Here is a 21,499-nt window from a genome sequence, read left to right on the forward strand (position 1 = left end):
TATGTCTATGCTATGTCTATTTCATTTAAACATAGTTACATAGTTTACTATAGACAACTCATTTCATATAAACTTCTCCAGTTCATTTTGTAACTGTAGAACCTAGAGATTGAATGTATCTAATTACAATGAGTGCTGGTAGCTATGTATTCATGTATAGGATTAGATCCTTAAAGTATCTCTCCTCCTCCTAAGGGGGGAATTAGCAGGAATGGAAAATTTTTAAAAAGCAAGAACACATTATTATATATGTCAAATGTAAATGATTCATGGGTAGCTAGGTGGAACAGTGGACAGAGTGCTGAGTCTGAAGTCAAGCCTCAGACAACTCACTAGGTGTGTGACCCTGGGCAAGTCACTTAACTTTGCCTCAGTTTCCTCATCTATAAAATGAGCTGGAGAAAGAAATGCCAAGCCACTCCAGCATCTTTGCCAAAACAAACAAACAAATAAAAAAACCAAATGGGATTGAAGAGTTGGACCCAAATGAACAACAGTCATCAATGGAGTAGAAATCATGGTAAGGTACAAAAATAAAGGTAGTTCTTTTGCTAAATGGCTTTAAAAAATATACTTTCTGTTTTCTATTTGGTTGACCAAAACAAAACAACTCCAATTTGAAAATGACTATCTAAAGTTCAAGGCTATAAATTGTAACAAATAAGAATATCTATTTCTGTCTAGGTGAACCTTGACTTCAGCACACATTCAATATTAGGCTTAAGAAGGATTGAAATATCAGAGAACACCAGTGGCTAATGAAAGAAAAGATCAAAAAGATTCAGTAAAAAGGATAAAGAACAGAGAAATGAGAGAACAGAGAGCCAAGAGTCATTGTATTTAATAATGCAAAATAAAATAAAAGAGGTTCATGAAAATGACAATCAAGAAGTCGAAACTCAAAAGCACCTTGGTAGAGATGAAAGCTAGAATGCAAGAGATGAAGAATTAAAGAATATGGAAAATATAGAAAATATAAGTATTAATTAGAGAATAAGTAAAATGAGGGAAAAAAAAGTCAAGGAAGTTGTGTTATCTCCCCCATTAGAATGCTAGCTTCCTGAGAGGCAGGACTGCTTAATATTTATTTCTATTTGTATCCCAAGTGCCAAGTACAATGCTTGGCATATCAGAGGCCCTTAATGAATCGGTCATATATTCCTACCCCTCGTTCTCCATGGCCAGTTTTAAAAGGAGAAAGAATGGGTGTGATCTCTTGGGTCCCTTACAATTTAAGCAATTCTATGAAGAAAGGAGAGGGAGAGAATAAAAATGCTAGTCTAGGTGCGGAAGAACAAGAGTAAAGGAATGAAGGGAGAGAGATAGTTCAGATAAGGCTAGAAATTAAAAAAAAAATGTTGGTGTGTACTAGCAGAAAGTCTTCTTGTTTTTCAATGGTCCCTGCTAAAGCTGACCATCTCCCTTCAGTGCAATGAAATACAATTCCTTACAGGAACTAGCAGCTGGAACAGGACACTGGTGTGCCAAGTCAGTCACTATGACTACAATCCCAGCAGCGTCCCATTCCAGCTCAATCTCTTCTTCACGGTGGCCACTAAAAACTAACGCCTCAGACCCGGGTCCTAGGCAAGAAGTGTTCTTTTTGGCAGCCCCAGCAAGCAGAATTTCTGCAGCTTTTTCCACTCTAACCCAGGCTCAAGTGCCACTCATTGCCTCCCACCCACTGTTGCTACGAAACAAAAGACTAGGAAGGTGGACAAAGCAGGAAGTCCCGCCTTTTATCCCCTAGTTGGCTTTTACTCTCCCTCCAGATGGTCACGCCCATCTCTCTTCCTAACCCCCATTGACCCAACTCCCTGGGGGTTTGAATCCTTTCCCCTTCCTTGTCCCACTCCCTTAATGGGCCACGTATTTATAGTCCCTCTTCTGTGTGTGGGACGTATGTGTTTGTGTATATGTGTGTGAATGTGTATGTGTGTATGTGTGTGGGGGGGTGGTTCTTTGGCAGCCCTGGGGACCCTAGAAGACGTGGAGGGAGGGGCGGGGCGAAGAAAAGGGTCTATCTTCCATTGGTCAAGACCCCTGTCCTGTAATGCTGAGCTTTAGTAGGATTGGCTAAACCCCTCCCTCCGGCCCCCTCTCTCCTCTCCCTCCCTGGTCCCGTGGCCCCTCCTCCTCCCCACATCTCTGTGTTTGAGTGTAAGTTACCAGGGGGAGGCGGGAGGGAGCGACAGGGAGGGGAGGGGTGGGGTATGCTGTGAGTTGTCTCCTCCTCCTCTTCCAGTTTGGGCTGCTGTTGGTGTGTCCCCTAGCCCAGGAGAGGAGGGGGGTGGAGTGGGGAGAAGCAGGAGGCGGTTGTGGATTTATTTCAACCTTAAATTGTTGTCTTTTTTTTTTTTCCACGTCTCGCTTGAAGCTGGTTGGAAGGAGCTCCCTGCCTTTGGAATTGCTGTCTTATCTCACTCTCCCTGTGCTCGCGTCCCTCCTGCGGCCCCCGCCCCGACGTGCGCGTAGAGTGGAGCCTCACGCACACGCGTGTGCCTTCCTTCCCCCCGGAGTCCTCTGTAGCCGGGAGAGAGGGCGAGGAAGAGCTCGGTTTGGGAGACTCAATGTTTCTCCCGGGCCGAGTGCCCCTTGTGCAGCCAGACACGAGCTACAGAGGAGGACGAGAGGAGAGCCCCCAGCTTGCTGTTGCTGCCGTGGTTGCTGCTGCCGCTGCTGTTTGAAGAGGGGTATTTAATAACCCGAACCCCAGAGTGGGGCGTTGGGGGGGGGGGACAAGGGCAGAAAGAGGGATATCTGCGGAGATTGGAAGCGACTTGAACATGGGCTGAATAAAGGCGGCAGGACAGGGTAGAGACGGGCGAACTGCTGCTTCTGTTGCTTGGAGGAGAAAGGATACTTTGTCCTTCCTTCTTTCCACCTTTCTCCTCCCTAACTGTAGATGAAAAGCAGTTGGGGCAGCTGGGTAGTAGTGATTCCTTTTTTTTTTTAATCCAGAAACAAAGGTGTGTGTGTGTGTGTGTGTGTGTTGTGTTTTCTTTTTCCTGATGGGGGGAGGAGGAGGGCTGAATCAGAAGAAGTGATCTTCCCTCCTCTTCCTTTTTCCCTCCTTCAGTTCTTTCCCTCTTTAAAAAAGAAAGGAAGCAAAGGACTCGGTCTAGACCCCACCAGTTTGGTTATTAACTAACTTATAGGTAACTACTGACATTACACTTTTTTAAAAAGATAACTTCAGATTTGGGGGGGGCGGTGTATCTCCGTGTTTGAGATTTTTAAGCTGGGGAATAAAATACAAGTCTTACAGGCTTTGTTGAGCACAGACGTGCCCCCCATATGAGGTGTATAATCTTTTTGGTTGCCCAACTTGGAATCTAGTACAAGATGAAAATGAGTTTCCCCAAGTGAAGCACCTAAGATGTTCCTCAGTGGTTTCGTTTGTTTTTGTGGGTGTTGAGAGGGGGAGAACATTGTGTTCTTATCTATTTGGAGTGATTGTATTTATGTTGCTTTTTTGTTCTGAGCTGAGTAATGTAATCCAGCCTGTGCTCCTTCAAATATGAGTAATATTTGTCTACAACTGTTAGTTTTCTAAAAGCAGAGTCAGGGTCATTTCCCTGACACCCACTCTGTGTAGATCGCCAGTGTGAATCCATACTCTGCTTGTCTAAAAGTTGAACCTTGGGCTGATTTTACTCTATCCACTGCATTCCTTGCTGAAGGAGGTGGGTGGGATGAGTTAGCACATTCAGTTTTCTGTTGGGGAAAAAATATTTTAAGGGCCATGTGAGTCTCTTTTGGTAACTTTTTAAAAAATTCTTTTCAGTATTCTGCTAAGAGCTGAAGAGCTGAGATCCCAGATGGCCAATGCTATGAATGGCCGGAACCCTGGTGGCCGAGGCGGAAACCCCCGAAAAGGACGGATACTGGGCTTTATTGATGCTATACAGGATGCAGTTGGACCACCTAAACAAGCTGCAGCAGATCGAAGAACTGTTGAGAAGACTTGGAAACTCATGGACAAAGTGGTGAGTATTTACTCTTTTCTGGGTATATAATCTTTAGGATTCCTCACAATGTTAGCTTTTCATGACAATAAGCTTTGGATGAACTAGCCTTGTAATGAACACAAGATCTATTTTTTCTGTGAATTGTTGGTATATGTGTTAAATAGCATTTGACTAGAAGTCAGGAGAATATAACTAATGGTTAATAAATGCTTGTTGACATGACCTGGGTTCTAGCCATAGTTTTGCTGCTTCCTGACTGTGTGACCTTGGGCAAATCACTGAACTTCTGTAGCTGATATTTCAGGACTCAAGTGTGTCATTTTCATCATTCTTTCATACAGATGAGAAGTTGGGATGGGTCACCTCTGAGGTTATTTCTAAGTCTAAAGTTCTGAGTTCCCTGATGGAAGACAAAGGCATTATAATTTGAATTGGACATTTTGCTCACCTCTTGGATTTGTATTTCTTGTGAAAGCTTGATGTCTTGATATGAAATGATCTTGCTTTCATCTTCTGTTTTACCCTTTAAGGTTCAAAGTTCTTCCAGAGAACTCAGATATGCAAAGCTCATGCAGTAAGCTGCTTAATGTTAGTATATTGTGTCAGAATAGTTTGGAAATGTTTGTTCTAACTTATATGAGGTTGTCTTGCCCTTAGACCAGAAGAAGAGCTCTTAAACAGGTAATTTATGCAAAGCATTTTATAAAGCCCTCTTATGACAATCCACTACATGAAGTGGAGAGCATTTATCTAGGAAACAATTACACAGATTAGCTCTCAAGTGAGTAAGCAAAATTTGAAATAGTTTCCATTTCATCTTTGGAAAACATCTTCATTTTAAAAGTTCTGTGCTCTTGTTAATGGCTAAATTACAGTTTCTTTCATCTACTATTCCATTTTGAAACAGGAAATCTATTCGATTGCACATTATTTGTTGTGAAGGGAAAATTTATGTTGGGGGTAGTGGTTCTGAGAGTTTCAAATGTTTCTGTGGTTTCTACAAGGAAGATCATGCACACAAATTTAGCCATATATCAGCACATGTAGAACAAACCAAGTTAAAGGATATTTCAGAGCAACTTATGAATACAGGCTCAAGGAATTTTAGATGCCAGTGTTCTAAATGTGACAGAAAGGATTTTGTAATAAATATGATGATGCTCTAACTTGCTTCTTTTCAAAATGAAAGGTTCTTCATTTTGAATCAGTGATGTCTCCCCAGGTTATATTTGTGATAGGTTTTCTTATAAGGGATTTTCAAGCCAGTCAGAACATTTAGTTGGGAAAGAGGCCCTGGTATTTGTTAACTTGTAATGATGCAGATATACTCTTGACTCAGGTATCAGTAAGGTACACATATTTTTAATGATTGGATTTAGATTCGTTTATATGATACTTTTTCTTTGTAGAAATGTGTCAGAGCCTCCAAGAAACCCGGGACCTTTCCCCTTTGCTTTTGACTTGTCACTGGGTGCACGTATAATGTAAAATAACAACAACAAAAAATCTAATCTCTTGGTTTAAAGGTACAGGTAGTTGTCCATCTTTAGATCAGCTTTATTTCATTTTCATATCGATTGGAATATAGGTAGGTTGAATGGCTTTCTCTTTTTACTGGATACACATAGTCACTTTGAGTTTTTAGGATAGACCTATTCAGGCTTTTGCCATTTAATCAAAATTTTTGATCCAGATTTTATTATGAAAGTGCATCAGACAAGACTTTGTAACCTGTTGCTTGAACTCAGCTTTTGATCTGGGCATTTGATACTTATTATTGAAGAGTATGCACTTGAATAAATTGAAGACATTTGGCAAACAAAACTTTTTTCAGCTTAAGGTAGCTGAAGTTCAGTTTTACTTCTTAATTCAGAAATGGGGAGTAATAGCCAAAATTCAAGGTTTTAAGTTGGAATTATCGTCTATGAAGACTTAGATGTCCAGATTATTAAGTGACTCCTGGTGAACGTGTCAGATTTTTATAAAGTTATTGCTTGTTCTCTTTCCTTTGTTCTTAGAATGGTCTAAGATGACATATTTAGAAATTAATCAAGGTGAACTGAAACTTTGGTCAGCATTATGTAGATTTCTTATAGGAAGTAGTGCAGTTATAGTTACTGTAAAGATCCTGCTTTTGAAACATTAAAAATCAGCCCATTAGGCTGTTATAGGGGCAGCTAGGTGGCACAGTGAATGGAGCACCAGGCCTGGAGTCAGGAAGACTCATCTTCCCGAGTTCAGATCTGGCGTCAGACACTTTGTAGCTGTGTTGACCCTAGGGGAGTCACCTAACCCCATTTGCCTCAGTTTTCTCATCTGTAAAATAAGCTGGAGAGGGAAATGGCAAATCACTCCAGTATCTTTGCCAAGAAAACCTCAAGTGGGGGTCATGAAGAGTTGCACATGACTGAAAAAAATGAGTGAACAACAACAGTAACAATGCTGATACGGTTTTATTTACATTTACAGCACTGGTTAGTGACTGTGGCACTTTCCCTAAGATAAGGCTAGCCCCTGTCATTGTTTGCTTCATCTTTAGGCCTTTTGTAGAGTTAGCTTCACTTTGGTAACTTGATGGACTCTGTTGCCTAACGTCTCCACTGTTGCTTTCTCTGTAAGTTTTCAATCATGTTCTAAAGTTGTTCCTGAAATTGTGCCCATGGGCTTTCTTGAGAATTTATATAAATTGTTAGATGAAAGACTCGTGTGTGGCTTAGGAAGAAGACAACACAGTACTATCAACACATTTATAATTGTTAATTGTTGTTATTTCATTTTGTGCAGGACCGAAGAGTCATACACATGTGTTTATTTTTTCTTATTTGTCAGTGGTAAAGGATGTGGTTCATAACATCAACATTGTCTTGATGATTACATCATAAACTTGACTATTAGTCCAAAAGTTAATCCCTTGGTACATTACCTAACTGTTTGGTAAAATAGCAGCAAGACTATGTAGTTAGCATCAGAGTTACAGAGAAGAGTTACTTTTCAGTCCTCTGGATAGTGATTTGAAAAAAAAAAAAACTTCAGCTGTTCAGTTAATTTTTTTCCCCTGGTGCAAAAACCTAAATTTAATTAGCATTAGATAATTGATTACTCTTAAGGTGTGGAGAGTGTACTGAGGTGAAGGTAGTGTGGGTGAGCTTTGTAGAGTGAATAAACGTAAGTTTACTGTTCTACTGACCCAGTAATTCAGAATACCTTCTAGTCCATGAGACTTATTCAGCTAAGTAAATTTAATACCTTTTGCAAGATAGCCTTTTGGAAGATACTCAAGTAGCAGAGAGGAGAGCAACTGCCTCCATTTGTCATTATAGGATGTGAATTGTTAGGGATTGTCATATACAGCGTAATGAAAGAAAGGTTGTTGGGAAGAGCCAGGTAACTTCATTTTAGGCACTTATCAGATAACACAGCTCTTGGGGACAGAGTAAGTAGAATGATGTGATGCCAAGGTCATATTAGTTAGGAGAGTTTTGGGTGAGCCAAAGCATGCTGCCCATCTAGTGATTCAGTATTATTTGAACTGGTCCCCAAAGTGCCAGTGTTGAATCTTGCTGGGTTAGATGACTGGTGGAAAGCTCAGTCTGTTTCAAGACCACCCCCCTAGGGATTTGGGGCCACAGCTGGCTTAATCAGTTAAACAGTACCCAGTGCTTCATATCATGGCTACCATCTAGGCACTTGTATGAATAGGTTTTGGCTGGCCATTGTTTGCTTTTTAGAAGAGGCATTATCTTTCTCTTGGAAAAGCTGAGGTTAGAGTAAGAAAATGATTGCTAATCAGGATGGTAGGAAAGATAATTTACTGATAGGCTGTTCTTGTATCATGGTTCTCACAAGAGTGCCTTACCCAGGTGATGGAAAGTAGGAGAAGCAATTTTCCAGTTAATAGATGCTAAATGCACTCTGTACACATGGATGGATGCTCAGTAAATCCAAACCTATTAATTGATACTGAAAAGCAGAGTGTGATGTGAACCTACATTTTCTACTGCTACCTTTGTCATTTTTGTAAAGTCACATTATTTTGAGAATTACAAAAGCCCTTAATATGAAAATGATGGAGGACTGCTTTCTACCTTTTTATGTTTACTACATTTAGCCAGCTTGTTTTTCATGCTTCAGAACTTTAATGTGACAACAGTGTAGCCAAAATCAAGCCTTCAGAGCTGTTTGGTTATGGTTTTCTACTCTGTATACTTTAATGGAATGGTGTGTTTTTCTCCCTGGGATTAGATCCTTCATCTCTTAAGTGGGTATTATTTTGGGGACTTAAGACTTGACTTTTAGAGTTAGCCTTTTTAAACTTCTAAGGGCCAGTTCAGAAACATCAGGACTCTTGGTACAAAGTAAAGCAATCACTCTTTTCCTCCAACCCATTTTTGCCTCCTGGAAGTTGACTATCATAAACAGAACCATAAGAGCTTGTTGAATTAAGGGTGTTTTTGATCTGTGTGGGTAGGGGTGAGAGTAGTATTGGGCGGTAGCTTAATAAAAACAAGGCTGTTTTGTAATTCTGGGAGAAGTAAACTGATTTAAGTTTTGGTGACTTTATATTGTAGTGGATCTCATTCAGATTTTAATCAAGGATTTGGCTTAAATCTTATTCCATTTCATAGTTATAGTTCTGATTATTTGAATGACATAGGTAATGAAAGCCATAGTATAGCCAACAGATAGCTTCTCAACTCTTGTCATTGTTTTGGTTTGCAGAAGAAAGATACCCTTAATTCCATTTTACAGTGTTATTTAACATATTATAAATTCAGACATGGTTATCAAGCTTTTATGTTAGTGACCTTTTTAAAAAAATTTTGAACTTAAGTAATTTTGCAGAAAGAAACAATGAACAACATTAACCAGTAAACAATTTTGAATTGAAATATACTTAGATGTATAGATATCACTCATTAATAATTTCCTTATTGACTTTGTTGTGCTTATTTAGTTGTTTCTGTTGTATCCGATTCTTTGTTATCTGATTCTTTGTGACCCCATTTGGGTTTTTCTTGGCAAAGACATTGGAGTAGTTTGCCATTTCCTTCTCTAGCTCATTTTACAGATGAGGAAACTGAGACCAACAGGGTTAAGTGACTTGCTTGGGAATGCACAATTACTAAGTGTCTGAGGTTGGATTTGAACTCGTGAAGATGAGTCTTCCTGATTCCAAGCCAGTGCTCTATCCACTGGGCCACCCAGCTGCCCCTTGCTGATGATTAGTTCTTTTTTTCTTTTCACTTGAAATTCTTTACTATAGGGATTTGCCATTATTTCTTGTTTCTTATAGTTATCCTTTATAATGTCATGACCTCTTATAACACTGAAGTATTATGATTTGTTTATTCATTCCCCATCTATGGGCATTTAGGTTGCTTCCAGTTTTTTAGTATTACATTATAGTACAGATATGAAAATCCCTGGATTAATAGTTCTTTTTATTCTTTTCAATGACTTCCTTGGGTATGTTTCCAAAGGGAAGATTGCGGTGTCAAAAGGCAAGGCCATTGGAAATTATAGAAAAAAATACATTCCTTCCCTTTCTGCCTTCTCTCTTTACAGAGGAGGGGGACCATGGGTATGTAATATTGCTTATTCTGTCTAATGGTGTTTATTCTTGTTAAACCAGTTTTTTCTCTTATTTTTAGTCTTTGTTGTAAGAGTTGGCTTGTTAGGTGGATGATTGGAAAGGGATATATTTGAAAATGATAGTAATGTTAAAACAAAGGTCAATAAGAAGTAAGATTAAAAACCCAAAGGGTATGGCCCATTATCATGTAGCTGTTGGAAAAGCTGAGGCTATTTTATGACTTATGTACTGAGAGATTGCTCTCTAGAAAGATTATACTAGGGCTACCTAAATTGGTGGCATTTTTAAATCAAATTTTTGAATAGTCTGCTACAGAATGAACAGAATATATTTTAAAAGATCAGAAGTTGAGTGGGTAATCAAGAATCAGTCCTACCCCATTAGGTGAAATTTTACCTACATATATTGTAGAGCATAAAAAAGGTCTGTATTGTAATTCCCACAGAGGAGTTAAAATATCAGTATGACGGATTACAATGTACATGTTAGTTGTTTTTATCTTGTCAACAAAGGAAGCATATCTAAAACACCTTAATGAATTTTGTAGTATTTCGGTATATTGAATATTTAAATGGGCTGCCATTTAATAGGCCGTTTGGCTTATTATAACCAAATCCTACAAAATCCATTTTGGTTTTTAGTTGTATGTCATTGAACATTGTTGTGGTTTGCATTGCTAGGGGGAATACTCTCATAAATGGGGTCTTACTTATCATTAGCTACTTGACCTTTCTTACTATGTCTTAGAATAGCAACTAAAGTTTCACAAAATGACTTATTCTAGTACTTAGTAAGTAATTGGTGATGAAGGCCCTTCACATTGTATTTCTGAAGTGACACACAAACTTCTAGGGCCTTTATCTTGCCAGGCAGACCCAAATCCATATTCAAGGGAGGTGCTTACATGGCACTCCCAGCATCCTCCCATTCTGAAGAGCCTCATGGAACTAAGAGAAACTGAAGAAAGATACCCATTCTGAGTCTGTCAACCCTGATCTGTGTTGAGAAACCTTGGTCTTTCCACTCTTGGAAGGCAGAACCACTCAAATACTGGTTTTGTTTTATCTTGTCATAGTGGAAACAGTGCTGGTCATGGAGTCAGGAGGCCTGGATCTGACACTTATTAGCTGTATGACCCTGGCAACTCATTTGCCATTTTTGGCCTTCAGTTTGCTTGTATGTAAAATGGTGATCATATTTGAACTACATATGTGTTACAGGACTGTTTGAAGAATGTGCTTTGTAAGTGTGACCTATATTTGAAGTGTGTGTGTATTATTGTCATCATTAAATTTGTTTAAATCTGTTTTTATATTTTTGCTCTGGCATGATGTAGTTGATTGAAGAATTATGTTTATGTATCTGGGAAAAGGTGTTACTCTATGGAGAGGAATTGCTTTAGAAAATTTGGACTAAATCATCATGACAAAAACCAGTGACCAAAGTAGGAGGCAGCCTGGTTTCATGGAGAGTTCTTGGGGAATCAATTGACCTAAGCTGGGCCACCTTGGGCAAGTCTTCCTCTTTCTGGCCTTTCGTTTCCTCGCGCATAAAATGAGGAATATGGAGTAGATGATTTCTAAGGCTCATTTCAGCTTTTAAATTTTATGAGGTTATGAATATAATTACTTTCTAAATGCTAGTAAAATTCGTAGTTAAATGTTTGATCATTTAGACCACCAGGGAAGGGGACAGTATTCATCCTTAGTTGGTGTATTAAAAAGTTATTCTTTCAGCAATTATTATTGACTATGGAAAAGGCCTTTCTTTTCATAATAGCCCGTTTCCGTATGGAATTTAGATTGAACAAAGGAAATTTATAAAGTAGTTAGAGGGAGATATAAATTGCATGTGACTTTGTGAATGGGATATTTTGTAATGTGCTGTTTTTATAAAATTATGTTTTCTTTTGACCTTTCCCTTTTTTCTTGGTTTGTTAGAAAGTCATTTTTCTGTTATACGATTATTCTTGCTATTTCATTGTGAATAGAGTCTGTCATAAATTGCAATCCGTATTGCTAAATAAATGACTTGAACTCTTCCTATATTACAGAAGGTCCCTATTGTATATTACCCCATGTGACTAGAAATTAGACCTTGAATCTCTCTAAAGTTTTGTTCTTGGTATGGCACAAGATAAATTTGCATTTTGAGTCTATGGTTAGTTATACTTTTTGTGATTAATGGAATGTGATTAATTAGTGGAAAGTGCATCGACTTGAACTTCAGTCCAAGCCCTAGCACAGAGCTAGTGGTCTGACTGTGGACAAGTCACTGCCCCTTTGGGTTTCAGTTTCCACATCTGTGAAGTGGTAGGATTAGATTAGATGGTTTCTAAAGTTACTTACTGCTCACAATTCTGTGAAATCTGTTAGGAAATGAATGAGAAGCCATTGAAGTGGAAAATATACAGAGCTAGAACTAGCCTAGGTTATTTGGCCCTTCTCCCTAGCTGTCGACATTGGGGTTGTGGGGGGAGGGGTGATGTTTTTACCCTTGCCCTTGGTCTCCTGGGCCTGCCTTCCCACTGGAGGGAACTGCCCCTGATAGATCACCCAATTTTAGGAACTGTCCTATTCAAGTGGAGTAGTAGAAGTCAACTCAGGCCCTCCCCAGGCCCTGTCCTCTGTTTTCTTCTCTTTCTGGCGTGACTTCTGAATCCTCCTCTATTGTTAAACTACTCCTCTCCATCCTAGACCTCTTCCTCTCAGATTTTCATGATCTGGTACTCTCTGAAACCTAGCTTTCCCTTGAAGATCCCTTCTATGTTGGTGCTTTCTTTATGCCGGACTTTCAGCTTTTCTCACCCTGACACAAAGGGTGAGGAAGAGAAGTTGATATATTTATTGTTCCTCACAGTTGTTTTTAGATTTCTTTAAAGTTCACTCCATCTTATACAGAGCCTTGTCATATGTTTACTTCCAGACTCCTCTTTCTGCTGCTCCTTAGTAAGTTTAGTAATCAGATAGGCAAACACCTTCTCCACCTCAACTCCTTTGAGCAATATCCTGGCCTGCCAGTTCCTCAAACTTCCAGAAACTATTCAAAGTCTACTTTAACCACATTTAGGTGTGGTCATACTTTAGCTGGTCCCATCTCTTTACTCCAATTGAATTTGCCCCAGGTGCCAGAATTCCTAGTTATATCTCCGAAACATCTAGATTTGTGAATGCTCATACATATTAAAAACACCAACAACTTGCAAAGAATAACTGGTTAGTATCTCTCCACTAGTGTCAGACCAAAATCTATCCATAGTAGGTAAGTTCTGTGGAGTGGACTGAGGCACTTGGATGTTAAGTGATTTCACCTAGGAAGCCTTTGAGGTAGATTTGGATTTCGGTCTTTCTGTGTTCTATCCAGGAGTCTGTCCATTCTTTAGTACTGCTTTTAATGGTTACTATTGGCATTTATGTTATGATTAGTGTAGGCAACACCTGGTAAGTAAACGTCTTCTACCAATGCTTATCAGCAACTATTATGTAAGTTAAAGTCTGAGAGAATTTCGAGGGATGCAGAAGTTAAATGACTTGTCCAAGATCTCACAGTCACCTTTAACAAAGTGGGACATTTTTTAAACCAGTAAACATTTCATTTATGAATGGAGAGAATGAATTTGAAACTTAGATTTTTAAAAATCATATTTCCCATATTATAGAACAAGCTGGGTATGGATGTTGACCTATCTCCCAGGGTTGTTGAGAGGATAAAATGAAATATTTGCAAAGCTGTAAAGTGCTTTGTAAAGCTAAAAGTGACATATAAATGTTAATTGTTGTTATTTTGTTGTTATTTTAAGTGGTCCAGCTCTGTTCGTGGAAATCAAAGCAAAGACAATTAGATTATTTTTGATGAAATAGTTTTTGTGGGGAGTCAGGATTTAGAAATATTGGTGAGAGAAATAACTTTATTATTTAATTAGACACAGATGTTTATTTAAAAGAAGTCTTATGAACTTATGGACAAAAATTGATGTGGTCTCTTTCAAAGGAAGAAAAATCCCAATGTATCACATAAGGGTTGAATATGTTATTTCTTTTCTGTGTATGTTAGTGGGGTTCTTGAAGCTACTGTTACTGAAGAGTTTGACATTTTGCCTCATGGATGTTTTATATATATTTTATATATATATATATATATATATATATATATGTTTTGTCTTATTTGTAACAATATGCTGTTGAATTGCACACATTGTTGCTTTTCTGCAGCTTTCAGACTGAAAGCTCATCATTTATTTAGGAAATCCATTACTAAGAAGTTCCAGTTAGGCACAGGGGTTCTGACATTCAGTAAAGAGTTAAACATATATTAGTATGTCCAGGATCTGAGATTTATTTATTTTTTTTAAATGAGAACTCCTAGTGTGGATCGTTTCTCCCCAATACAGATTGCAATCCTGTAACTTAACTGTTTCATAGAGTTGCTTTGAAATTTGTAGAGGTTAAGTGGTTTGCCCATGGTTGCATAGGAGACATCAGAGATAGGATTTGAAACCAGCCTTCCTGATTTCCAATCCAGGGTTCTGTTCACTGTGTCAGAATTGGACACACCTTTTCTGTTATTCCCTATGAATATGGGTACATGGTTGGACTGCTGCTGACTGAACCATGATATAGCTGGTGCTTATGGACAAGGTAGAAAGCATCAGAAAAAGGTAGGGAAGACTAGTTTGAACTTGACATGCATTTATTATTTATTAACTCAGTTATTAAAATTGCAGACTTTTGTTTAAATTGCCTCAGGGTATAGGATTAATCAACTAAAACATTAATTAAAACACATTAAATAACTTCAGTGGGCAACAAAGTGTAGTGTAGTGAATTTTTAACTGCAAATCTTTGGTTGCCCACTGGTGAAATGTATTTATTTACTCTTTCTTAGTGCGATTTTACTTTTTAAAAAGGATTCACATCTTATGTTGAATAGCTTACCAGGCTTATTGGATGCAAAAGTAGGAAGCTATAAAAAGGGAGGTGAAGAACATTGTGGATAAAGATTTTCTCAGTGTGCTATTGAATAACTTGCATTAGTAGAAATGAAATAAAAAAGTTTTACTCAAATCTGTCTTAAAAGTAATTTATACAGGTTCCTTGTGGATTGATTATATTATAGAAAATATGGACTTTTATTAACCAGTTTACAGGAATTTCTTGTAAATTTTTTCATGTTTCCCTTCCCCCCCCACCAAAAAAAAATGTTTTCTCTGTGTTCTTGCCTCTAGGTAAGACTATGCCAAAATCCCAAACTCCAATTAAAGAACAGCCCACCATACATACTTGATATTTTGCCTGACACTTATCAACATTTGCGACTCATACTGAGCAAATATGATGACAACCAGAAACTTGCACAACTCAGCGAAAATGAATATTTTAAAATCTACATTGATAGCCTGATGAAAAAGTCAAAACGGGCAATTAGACTCTTTAAAGAAGGCAAAGAGAGGATGTATGAGGAACAATCACAGGACAGGTAAGACTCTTTTATGATGCAAATTTTATAACCATGTTTATTGTTGCTTGTTTTATTTGTCATATTTTCATATGAAATAGAAATGTCACAGTGCACTGGCATGAAGAAAACTTTTTCACTTGGTAAACAGCAATCCCTTAGATTTATATAGTGTTTTTAAGGTTTGCAAATGCTGTACAAATATTATCTCATTTGATCCTTATAATAACTCTGTGAGGTGGGTGCTATTATCCTCATATTATAGGTGAGGAAATTGAGGCTGAGAGGTTTCAACTTGCCCCAGATCACATATCTAAGAAATGTCTGAGACAGGATTTGAACTTGAATCTTGTTGAGTTACTCTCCTTTGGCCTGCTCTCATAAAGCTATAGCAGGCCTTTACTACAGAAGGAGTGGAAGACCATGAGAGAGAGGCAACATATTATGGACATAGTAACCCAGTCTTGATCCTATATGTAGCATTCTTCCTTTAGAGCAGGGACTGGCAGACTATGGCCCTCCACTTATTTTTGTACAGCCTGTGAGTGAAGAAGGATTTTTGTATTTTAAGTAAAGTTTTATTGTATTTTAAGCTTTATTGTGTTGTAAGTTTTAGTAGCTTAAAGATGTACTGTGAATTTTGGGACAACCTGCATAGTACTTTGGAAACTTTACAACTGTATAAATGTTGATGGTTGTTATTGTTACTATCATTACTGGCTACTATGTGTTATTATCATTAACTGTTACCATCATTAACTTAGGTGTTAAATAGGTGTTTTTTTTTTCCAGAATTTTTAGTTCTGAATCCAATTTGGTCTTTTGGGTTGTGACTTTAAAATCATTTATTGTTCAAGGTTATTATAAGAGCAAGGTCTTGGAACATCATTGGTGACTATGTAGATTTAACTAGATAATTGGGTATGTTTTTATTTTATGGAAGAAATTTACTGCCTTCCTGAGGATCTTGAGTTAATGTCTGTAAAACTTAAATAGATAACCTAGTAATTTCACTTTTTCTTTTTGCATCATGGATTTGATTTAAAAAATGTTAATCCCCTACTGTGTGCACTGCATTGCACCTAGACAGACACTGGGAGAGATTCAAAGTTTAGGTGGTTCTGATTTCTTACCAAAAAGGGGAAATGAGGAGCTCATTCCCTGTTGAAATAATACAGTATAAATTAGAATTAAGTTATATGTGATCAGCTGATTATTGTGAGGGAGATTTGTAACATGCTTCTAAATTTTTTTACCAATTTTTTACCAATATTTTAGATGCATTTATAATTAAGAATTTGGTATTTTACTTCTGGATAGAGTAATGCTCTATGGCTGTGTATAAAATATAGATGTATGGTAGGATTTTATTGAGGGTCACATCCAAGTAGAAAGCAGTGTGCGCTTGTTTTACCCTTGTGAGTGCTGAATAACTGGAGTGTTCTTTTTACGTGATATTATGGATCCACTATCTTTGGGGTGATTTACTTTGAAATGTTTCCCAGTAGTGGTGATGGATTAATCTTTACTCATTCTTCTGGGTTGGTTTGCAACCAGAGGTATACTTTTGTGAGATTTAGTGGAGGCTACTTGGTACAGTTGTATGCCATGCAGAATGTATTTTCTTGGTGAAGAAGGTAATATGTGTCCTGGTTGGAGAACAGAATATTATTGTTAATAAAATTACCATGCAGATAATACATGAATTGCCTATTGGACTAAGACTGTACTGAATATAATTTAATCAGTTTCAGAAAGTAAAATGTTATGAACATCAATTTTTAATGGTATAGATGCAAGAAAGTTTCGAAGTTGATTATTTAAGTAATTTAGAATATTGAAAGGAAATTTACCTGAAGACCTTTATGATGTTTAAAAGATGTGTTTGTATATATGCATACAATCATTAAATGAACCTGTGATTTTACTGGGATCACTAGCTTCCAAATGAAGAAACTCCTGCTGTCAATCCAGGTTGGCCCCATCCCTTCAACTTATAGCCTTAGCAGAGAGAAGGCCAGGGTTGCTGAGAGTTTAAGTGACTGGTCTCATGTCACACAAGTAGTATGTGTCAAAGAAAAGCCTTGAGCATAGGACTTTCTATCCATACTATTGGGCTCCTTCTCCTTCCCCCTCTTCGTGTGTGTGTGCGCGCGCGCGCGCGTATGTATGTGTTAGAAATTTATGTGAGAATTAAAAATTTCAGAGCCAGTTTTTATGGCTGCATTTTGTACAGTATTCAAATGAGGGAAATAAATGAAGCTGATTTAGAAAATATTTTTTCTGAAAGAAAATGCAACTTCTGTATGTATCTGCTAATAAATGAAATGTGAGTAGTATAATGCAAGTCTTTAGCTCAGATATTTTAATTCAGGTCTTTTGCTCAGATATTTTATTTGTAAATGGGCTAGAGTAATTATTTTTGTAGGTCACATGTCATGAGAAAACTCTCTGCTCCAGCTTGAATTTACAGTGAGCCCCTTTCATCCTATATCACTCCTCTTAAGTTTTCGTGAGATACAGTTGAACCTCACATTTGAGTTGGTACTCCTCCAGCTAGTAGTCACTTTGGACTCATAAACTGTCGTGAGCTGGCATTTCCTGGTAGAGTATTCAGTGATTTCTGGCATACACACAATTTGTATATGTGTATGTGTGGTCTTTATAGGAAAGGGAGGGTGTATTTTTATTTCTAGCTTAAAAAAGGGAAGTGCTGTATCACATGGCTTAAAGGTATGATTGATATGAAGGACATGCAAAGTGGGCATAAGCACCCTACAGGCCCCCTCTTTTCTACAGTGGATTTTTCTTTTCCTTATCATTTTTCCACTGTTTGTCACACTACTGAAGATAGTAATAACCGGTAAATTCTAGCAGTGACTAATACCATCATTTCAGTTTGTGACTGGTAACATAGTAAGTTGACCTCTTTAATTTTTCATTCAGCATGACCCAAATGTACCCAGAGAAAATGGTAGGAAACTGTATTTTAACCTACTTTAAGGTTATCTCTGTAAAATAGTGATTTTCTAGTTTTTAAAGCCATGTACCGCTGCAAAACTGATCAAAAAGCCCCATGGATAACCTTCCTATTCATGGAAAAGCACCAGCCACTGGAAAGGAAAGCAAAAACGATTCACAGAATTGATGTTGAATATGGGATATGCTCTGGAAGAGCCAGCCATAAGGGATATCAGCAGTCAGTTATAAAGATGGTGTCACACTATAAACACTATAGGATGCTAGCCTCCTATACTACATTAAGGGAACTGGTTTGAGTAACCAAATGACGTCCTAGGCAGAGATAGTGAAATAATGTGTGCCACAAATCTGTGTAAAGGGAAGGGTGGGAGTTAAGACACTGTTTCAACAGGAATATATTAAGGGTCTGCTATATATATGCTATGTGCTAGAGATAAAAAGAGAAAAAAAAAGAAACAGCTCTGCTAGATTCTGTTAGACTCAAGAAACGTCTTTCGGTGCCTGATTATATACAAGACTCAGTGCTTTTAAATTCTTTGAAAAATTTCATTTAAACTGTCTATTACTGAGTTGTTGGATGATTAAATATAATTTTATAACTCATTGATACAAAGCTTTTAATTTCTGAAGAAACACAAACAAGTTTACCTGATACACATGCGTGCGTGCACGCACGCGCGCACACACACACACACACCCATGTATGTTGTTATTTGTGTGGTGGTATTCCAAGAGTACTTTGAAACTGTTACTGTGTAGGTATCTTTATCAGTCCATCTATCTGTCTGCTTCCTTGCGTACCTACTTATCTGTATAGACAGATTGATATCACCACATATTAAAAGGCAAAGATTGTTTATCCTGCCAAGATCCTGTTCTTAAACTCTTCCCCCTATAGCATTAAATGACATTGCCACATTTGTCAGAGAGCAACTTTAGGTTTAAACTTACATATATATGTATGTGTATATGTTCATTTAATGACATATATTTATTGAGGTAATTCTAAACTTTTCTAAATCATTTTCAGCTCGTTTTTTAAGGAAAATGACCTGCTTGTATACTTTAGAATTTATATCACAGATTTTGGTTTTAATGAACTCAAAGTGTAGTGGTCTTGGTTATATTAGTGTGGTAAGCTCTGTATTGTGAAGGAAATAGAAGAGGAGAGAAGGATATAGTTTGAAGCCAAGAAGACTTATGGTCTGGTTCCAGTTCTGACAGCCAAGGCTCTCTGACCTTGGTCAACTCGCTTGACCTTTATCTGTATTTTGTTCTTTGTAAAATTGCTATCTAGGCTACCTCTCAGTCAAACTAGAAGAGTTGCTTTATAGAGTAACTATTTCTTAGTGATCAATTTAATTATATTAGTTTAAAAAAATTTTCCTCTGTTGAAATGTCAGTTTTTCTTTCTTGTTTTGTGTTTATTGTTGGTCACTTTATATTTGTTTACAACTTAATGAAGACAAGAGAATATTTTTTTGGTCCTGAGCTGTGTGTAGAGAACTCATTGGTGTACAGAACCCTGAAGCTCCCAGTGTGCTTTGGCAACTGCTCTGCTATTTGTAGTCTTTCAGAGAGCTCCAAGGGCAATGTTGAGAGATGAAGTGACTTGCCCATGATCACACAGCTATCATGTGTCAAGGCAGGACTGGTACCATGTCTTCCTAAACTCTGAGGTCAGGGCTTCGTCTTTATCCTGAGTTCCTCAGTGATTTAAGGGGGGGGGGGGGTGAGGAGGAAGGAGAAAACAATGAACATCGAGGCCAAAATAACCTGGTTATTTTTTTTTCTTTTTTGGTACCAAAGTAGCTAAATTTACTTCATGAAACAAGTGTTTCTTTTGTTAAAATATTAAAAAAATTTCTCCATTACTTTTCAAATATTATTTTAATTTCATAGATTATACTGGGCTTCTGCTTTTTTGCTGAGGGGTGTGTGTGTGTGTGTGTGTGTGTGTATGTGTGTATATGTGTACGTGTGTGTACATGTACAAGATAAAGAGGTTTTTCAAAGGATTAATCTCAAAATGTTCTTTGAAATTTCAGGAAAATGAGTAAGAAAAGAGACATAGTTCATAGATGTGTTCAGGAATAGATGAAGAATTGAAGTTTTACAATTTAGAAAATGTAAGATTCTTCTTGATTTAATGGGTTAAAATTAATAAATAAATCAAATGCATTCATTTATGAATGTTTTAATAATTTTTTAAAGAATTGGGTGATGTGAATCTAAATTATAACTTTGAAGCTTTTTCAATGAAGTGTTTCTTTCCTTTAACAAACTCGTAAAAGTAGAGACCACAGAAATTAATGAAATTTTCATATTTAAACAAAGAGTATCTGTTAGAAGAGCAGGTAAGAACATGCAGAGAATTTGAATTCTGAGTAGTTACATGAAAAAATAGCATTCATTTACATTTAGTTGGAAAGGCTGTTCAAATTATTTTTCTTCTGGCATAGTTTTCAAAATAAGAGCAAAGAAAATAAGAATAATCAAAGTAGTATAATTAGTTGAAAATTCTAAGTTTAAAATATAGAAATGCAGAGGTTAAAGGGTTAACTTAAAATTTCTGTATTAGTCTTCTGTAGTTAAGTTCATCCTTCAGCATAATTATTTGAGAAGTAGATGTAGTTCACATCATTGCTTCATGGATATTGTTCAAAATTATAATTTCAATTTGGTTAATCTGCCTTTGTGATTTGCCTAGCGAATTAATAAATTATGAGAAAAATTGTAAAAATAAAAGGTGATGATAAGGAAATTTTTGTGGGTGTTGTACGTGCGTGTATATATTAAATGTAGTGAATATATAGAACATAATTTATGTATATCACAATGTAACACCCTGAAACACAGGGTGGTATAGTGCAGAGGGGTTTAGCTACTCTGGTGAGTGGGCTTGGAACCAGACTAAAATGTAAATTTAGAAATGTTTAACAAAATAAACAGAAACATGATAGAACATAGATAATGTTAATTTATGGTATTCCAGGTTAGTATAAGGGATTCATTTCTATTTGCGTTTGATACCACTGGTATAGATAAAGAATTGACAACCATCTAAGAAGGGTTCAAGTCCCTCTTCTGACACGTTGGCTCTGAGATGACAAGTGACTGAACCTCCTTAAGAGTGAAAGTTACAGAGATCATGTGGACTTGCATTGGCATAGGAGCTCTCCTTACTTTGAAAGTTCCCTATAACAAATCACAGTTCCAGTCCCTATCCCTGTTATATATTATTGTAGAATAAGGAAAGTAATTATTATTACTTACTATACTGTAAAGTATTATTGTATAAGGAAAGTAATCTTTCCTAATGATAGTAGAGGTCAAATGAAAAAGTAGCTAGCGCATTCATAGGGAGAAGGTGGAACTGGCTTTATGGATGAAAACCTTCTATCCCTTTCTGATTTATGGCACTTTATTAAAGTTGATGTTTTTCATCCTGTAAACATCTAGTGACATTTAGATTAAATAATTAAAGTCCAGAAGCATG

General features: G+C 37.1%; 1 protein-coding gene across 3 annotated transcripts in view; it reads left to right on the forward strand.

The window, feature by feature from the left end:
• Window positions 1–2,276: 2,276 nt before the first annotated feature.
• Window positions 2,277–21,499, forward strand: part of CBLB (Cbl proto-oncogene B) — a 229,127-nt gene continuing 209,904 nt past the window's right edge. For 2 of the 3 annotated variants that reach the window (XM_036745975.1, XM_036745976.1), the window contains exons 1-3: window positions 2,549–2,693; window positions 3,788–3,989; window positions 14,789–15,039. In XM_036745975.1, the coding sequence (XP_036601870.1) occupies window positions 3,822–3,989; window positions 14,789–15,039 (419 nt within the window). In that variant the 5' untranslated portion in view covers window positions 2,549–2,693; window positions 3,788–3,821. Of the gene's footprint in view, window positions 2,694–3,787; window positions 3,990–14,788; window positions 15,040–21,499 lie in introns of all 3 variants that reach the window. The other variant, XM_036745974.1, reaches the window with a different exon arrangement.

Source organism: Trichosurus vulpecula, chromosome 2 (assembly GCF_011100635.1).
Source record: "Trichosurus vulpecula isolate mTriVul1 chromosome 2, mTriVul1.pri, whole genome shotgun sequence".
Taxonomy (NCBI): domain Eukaryota; kingdom Metazoa; phylum Chordata; class Mammalia; order Diprotodontia; family Phalangeridae; genus Trichosurus; species Trichosurus vulpecula.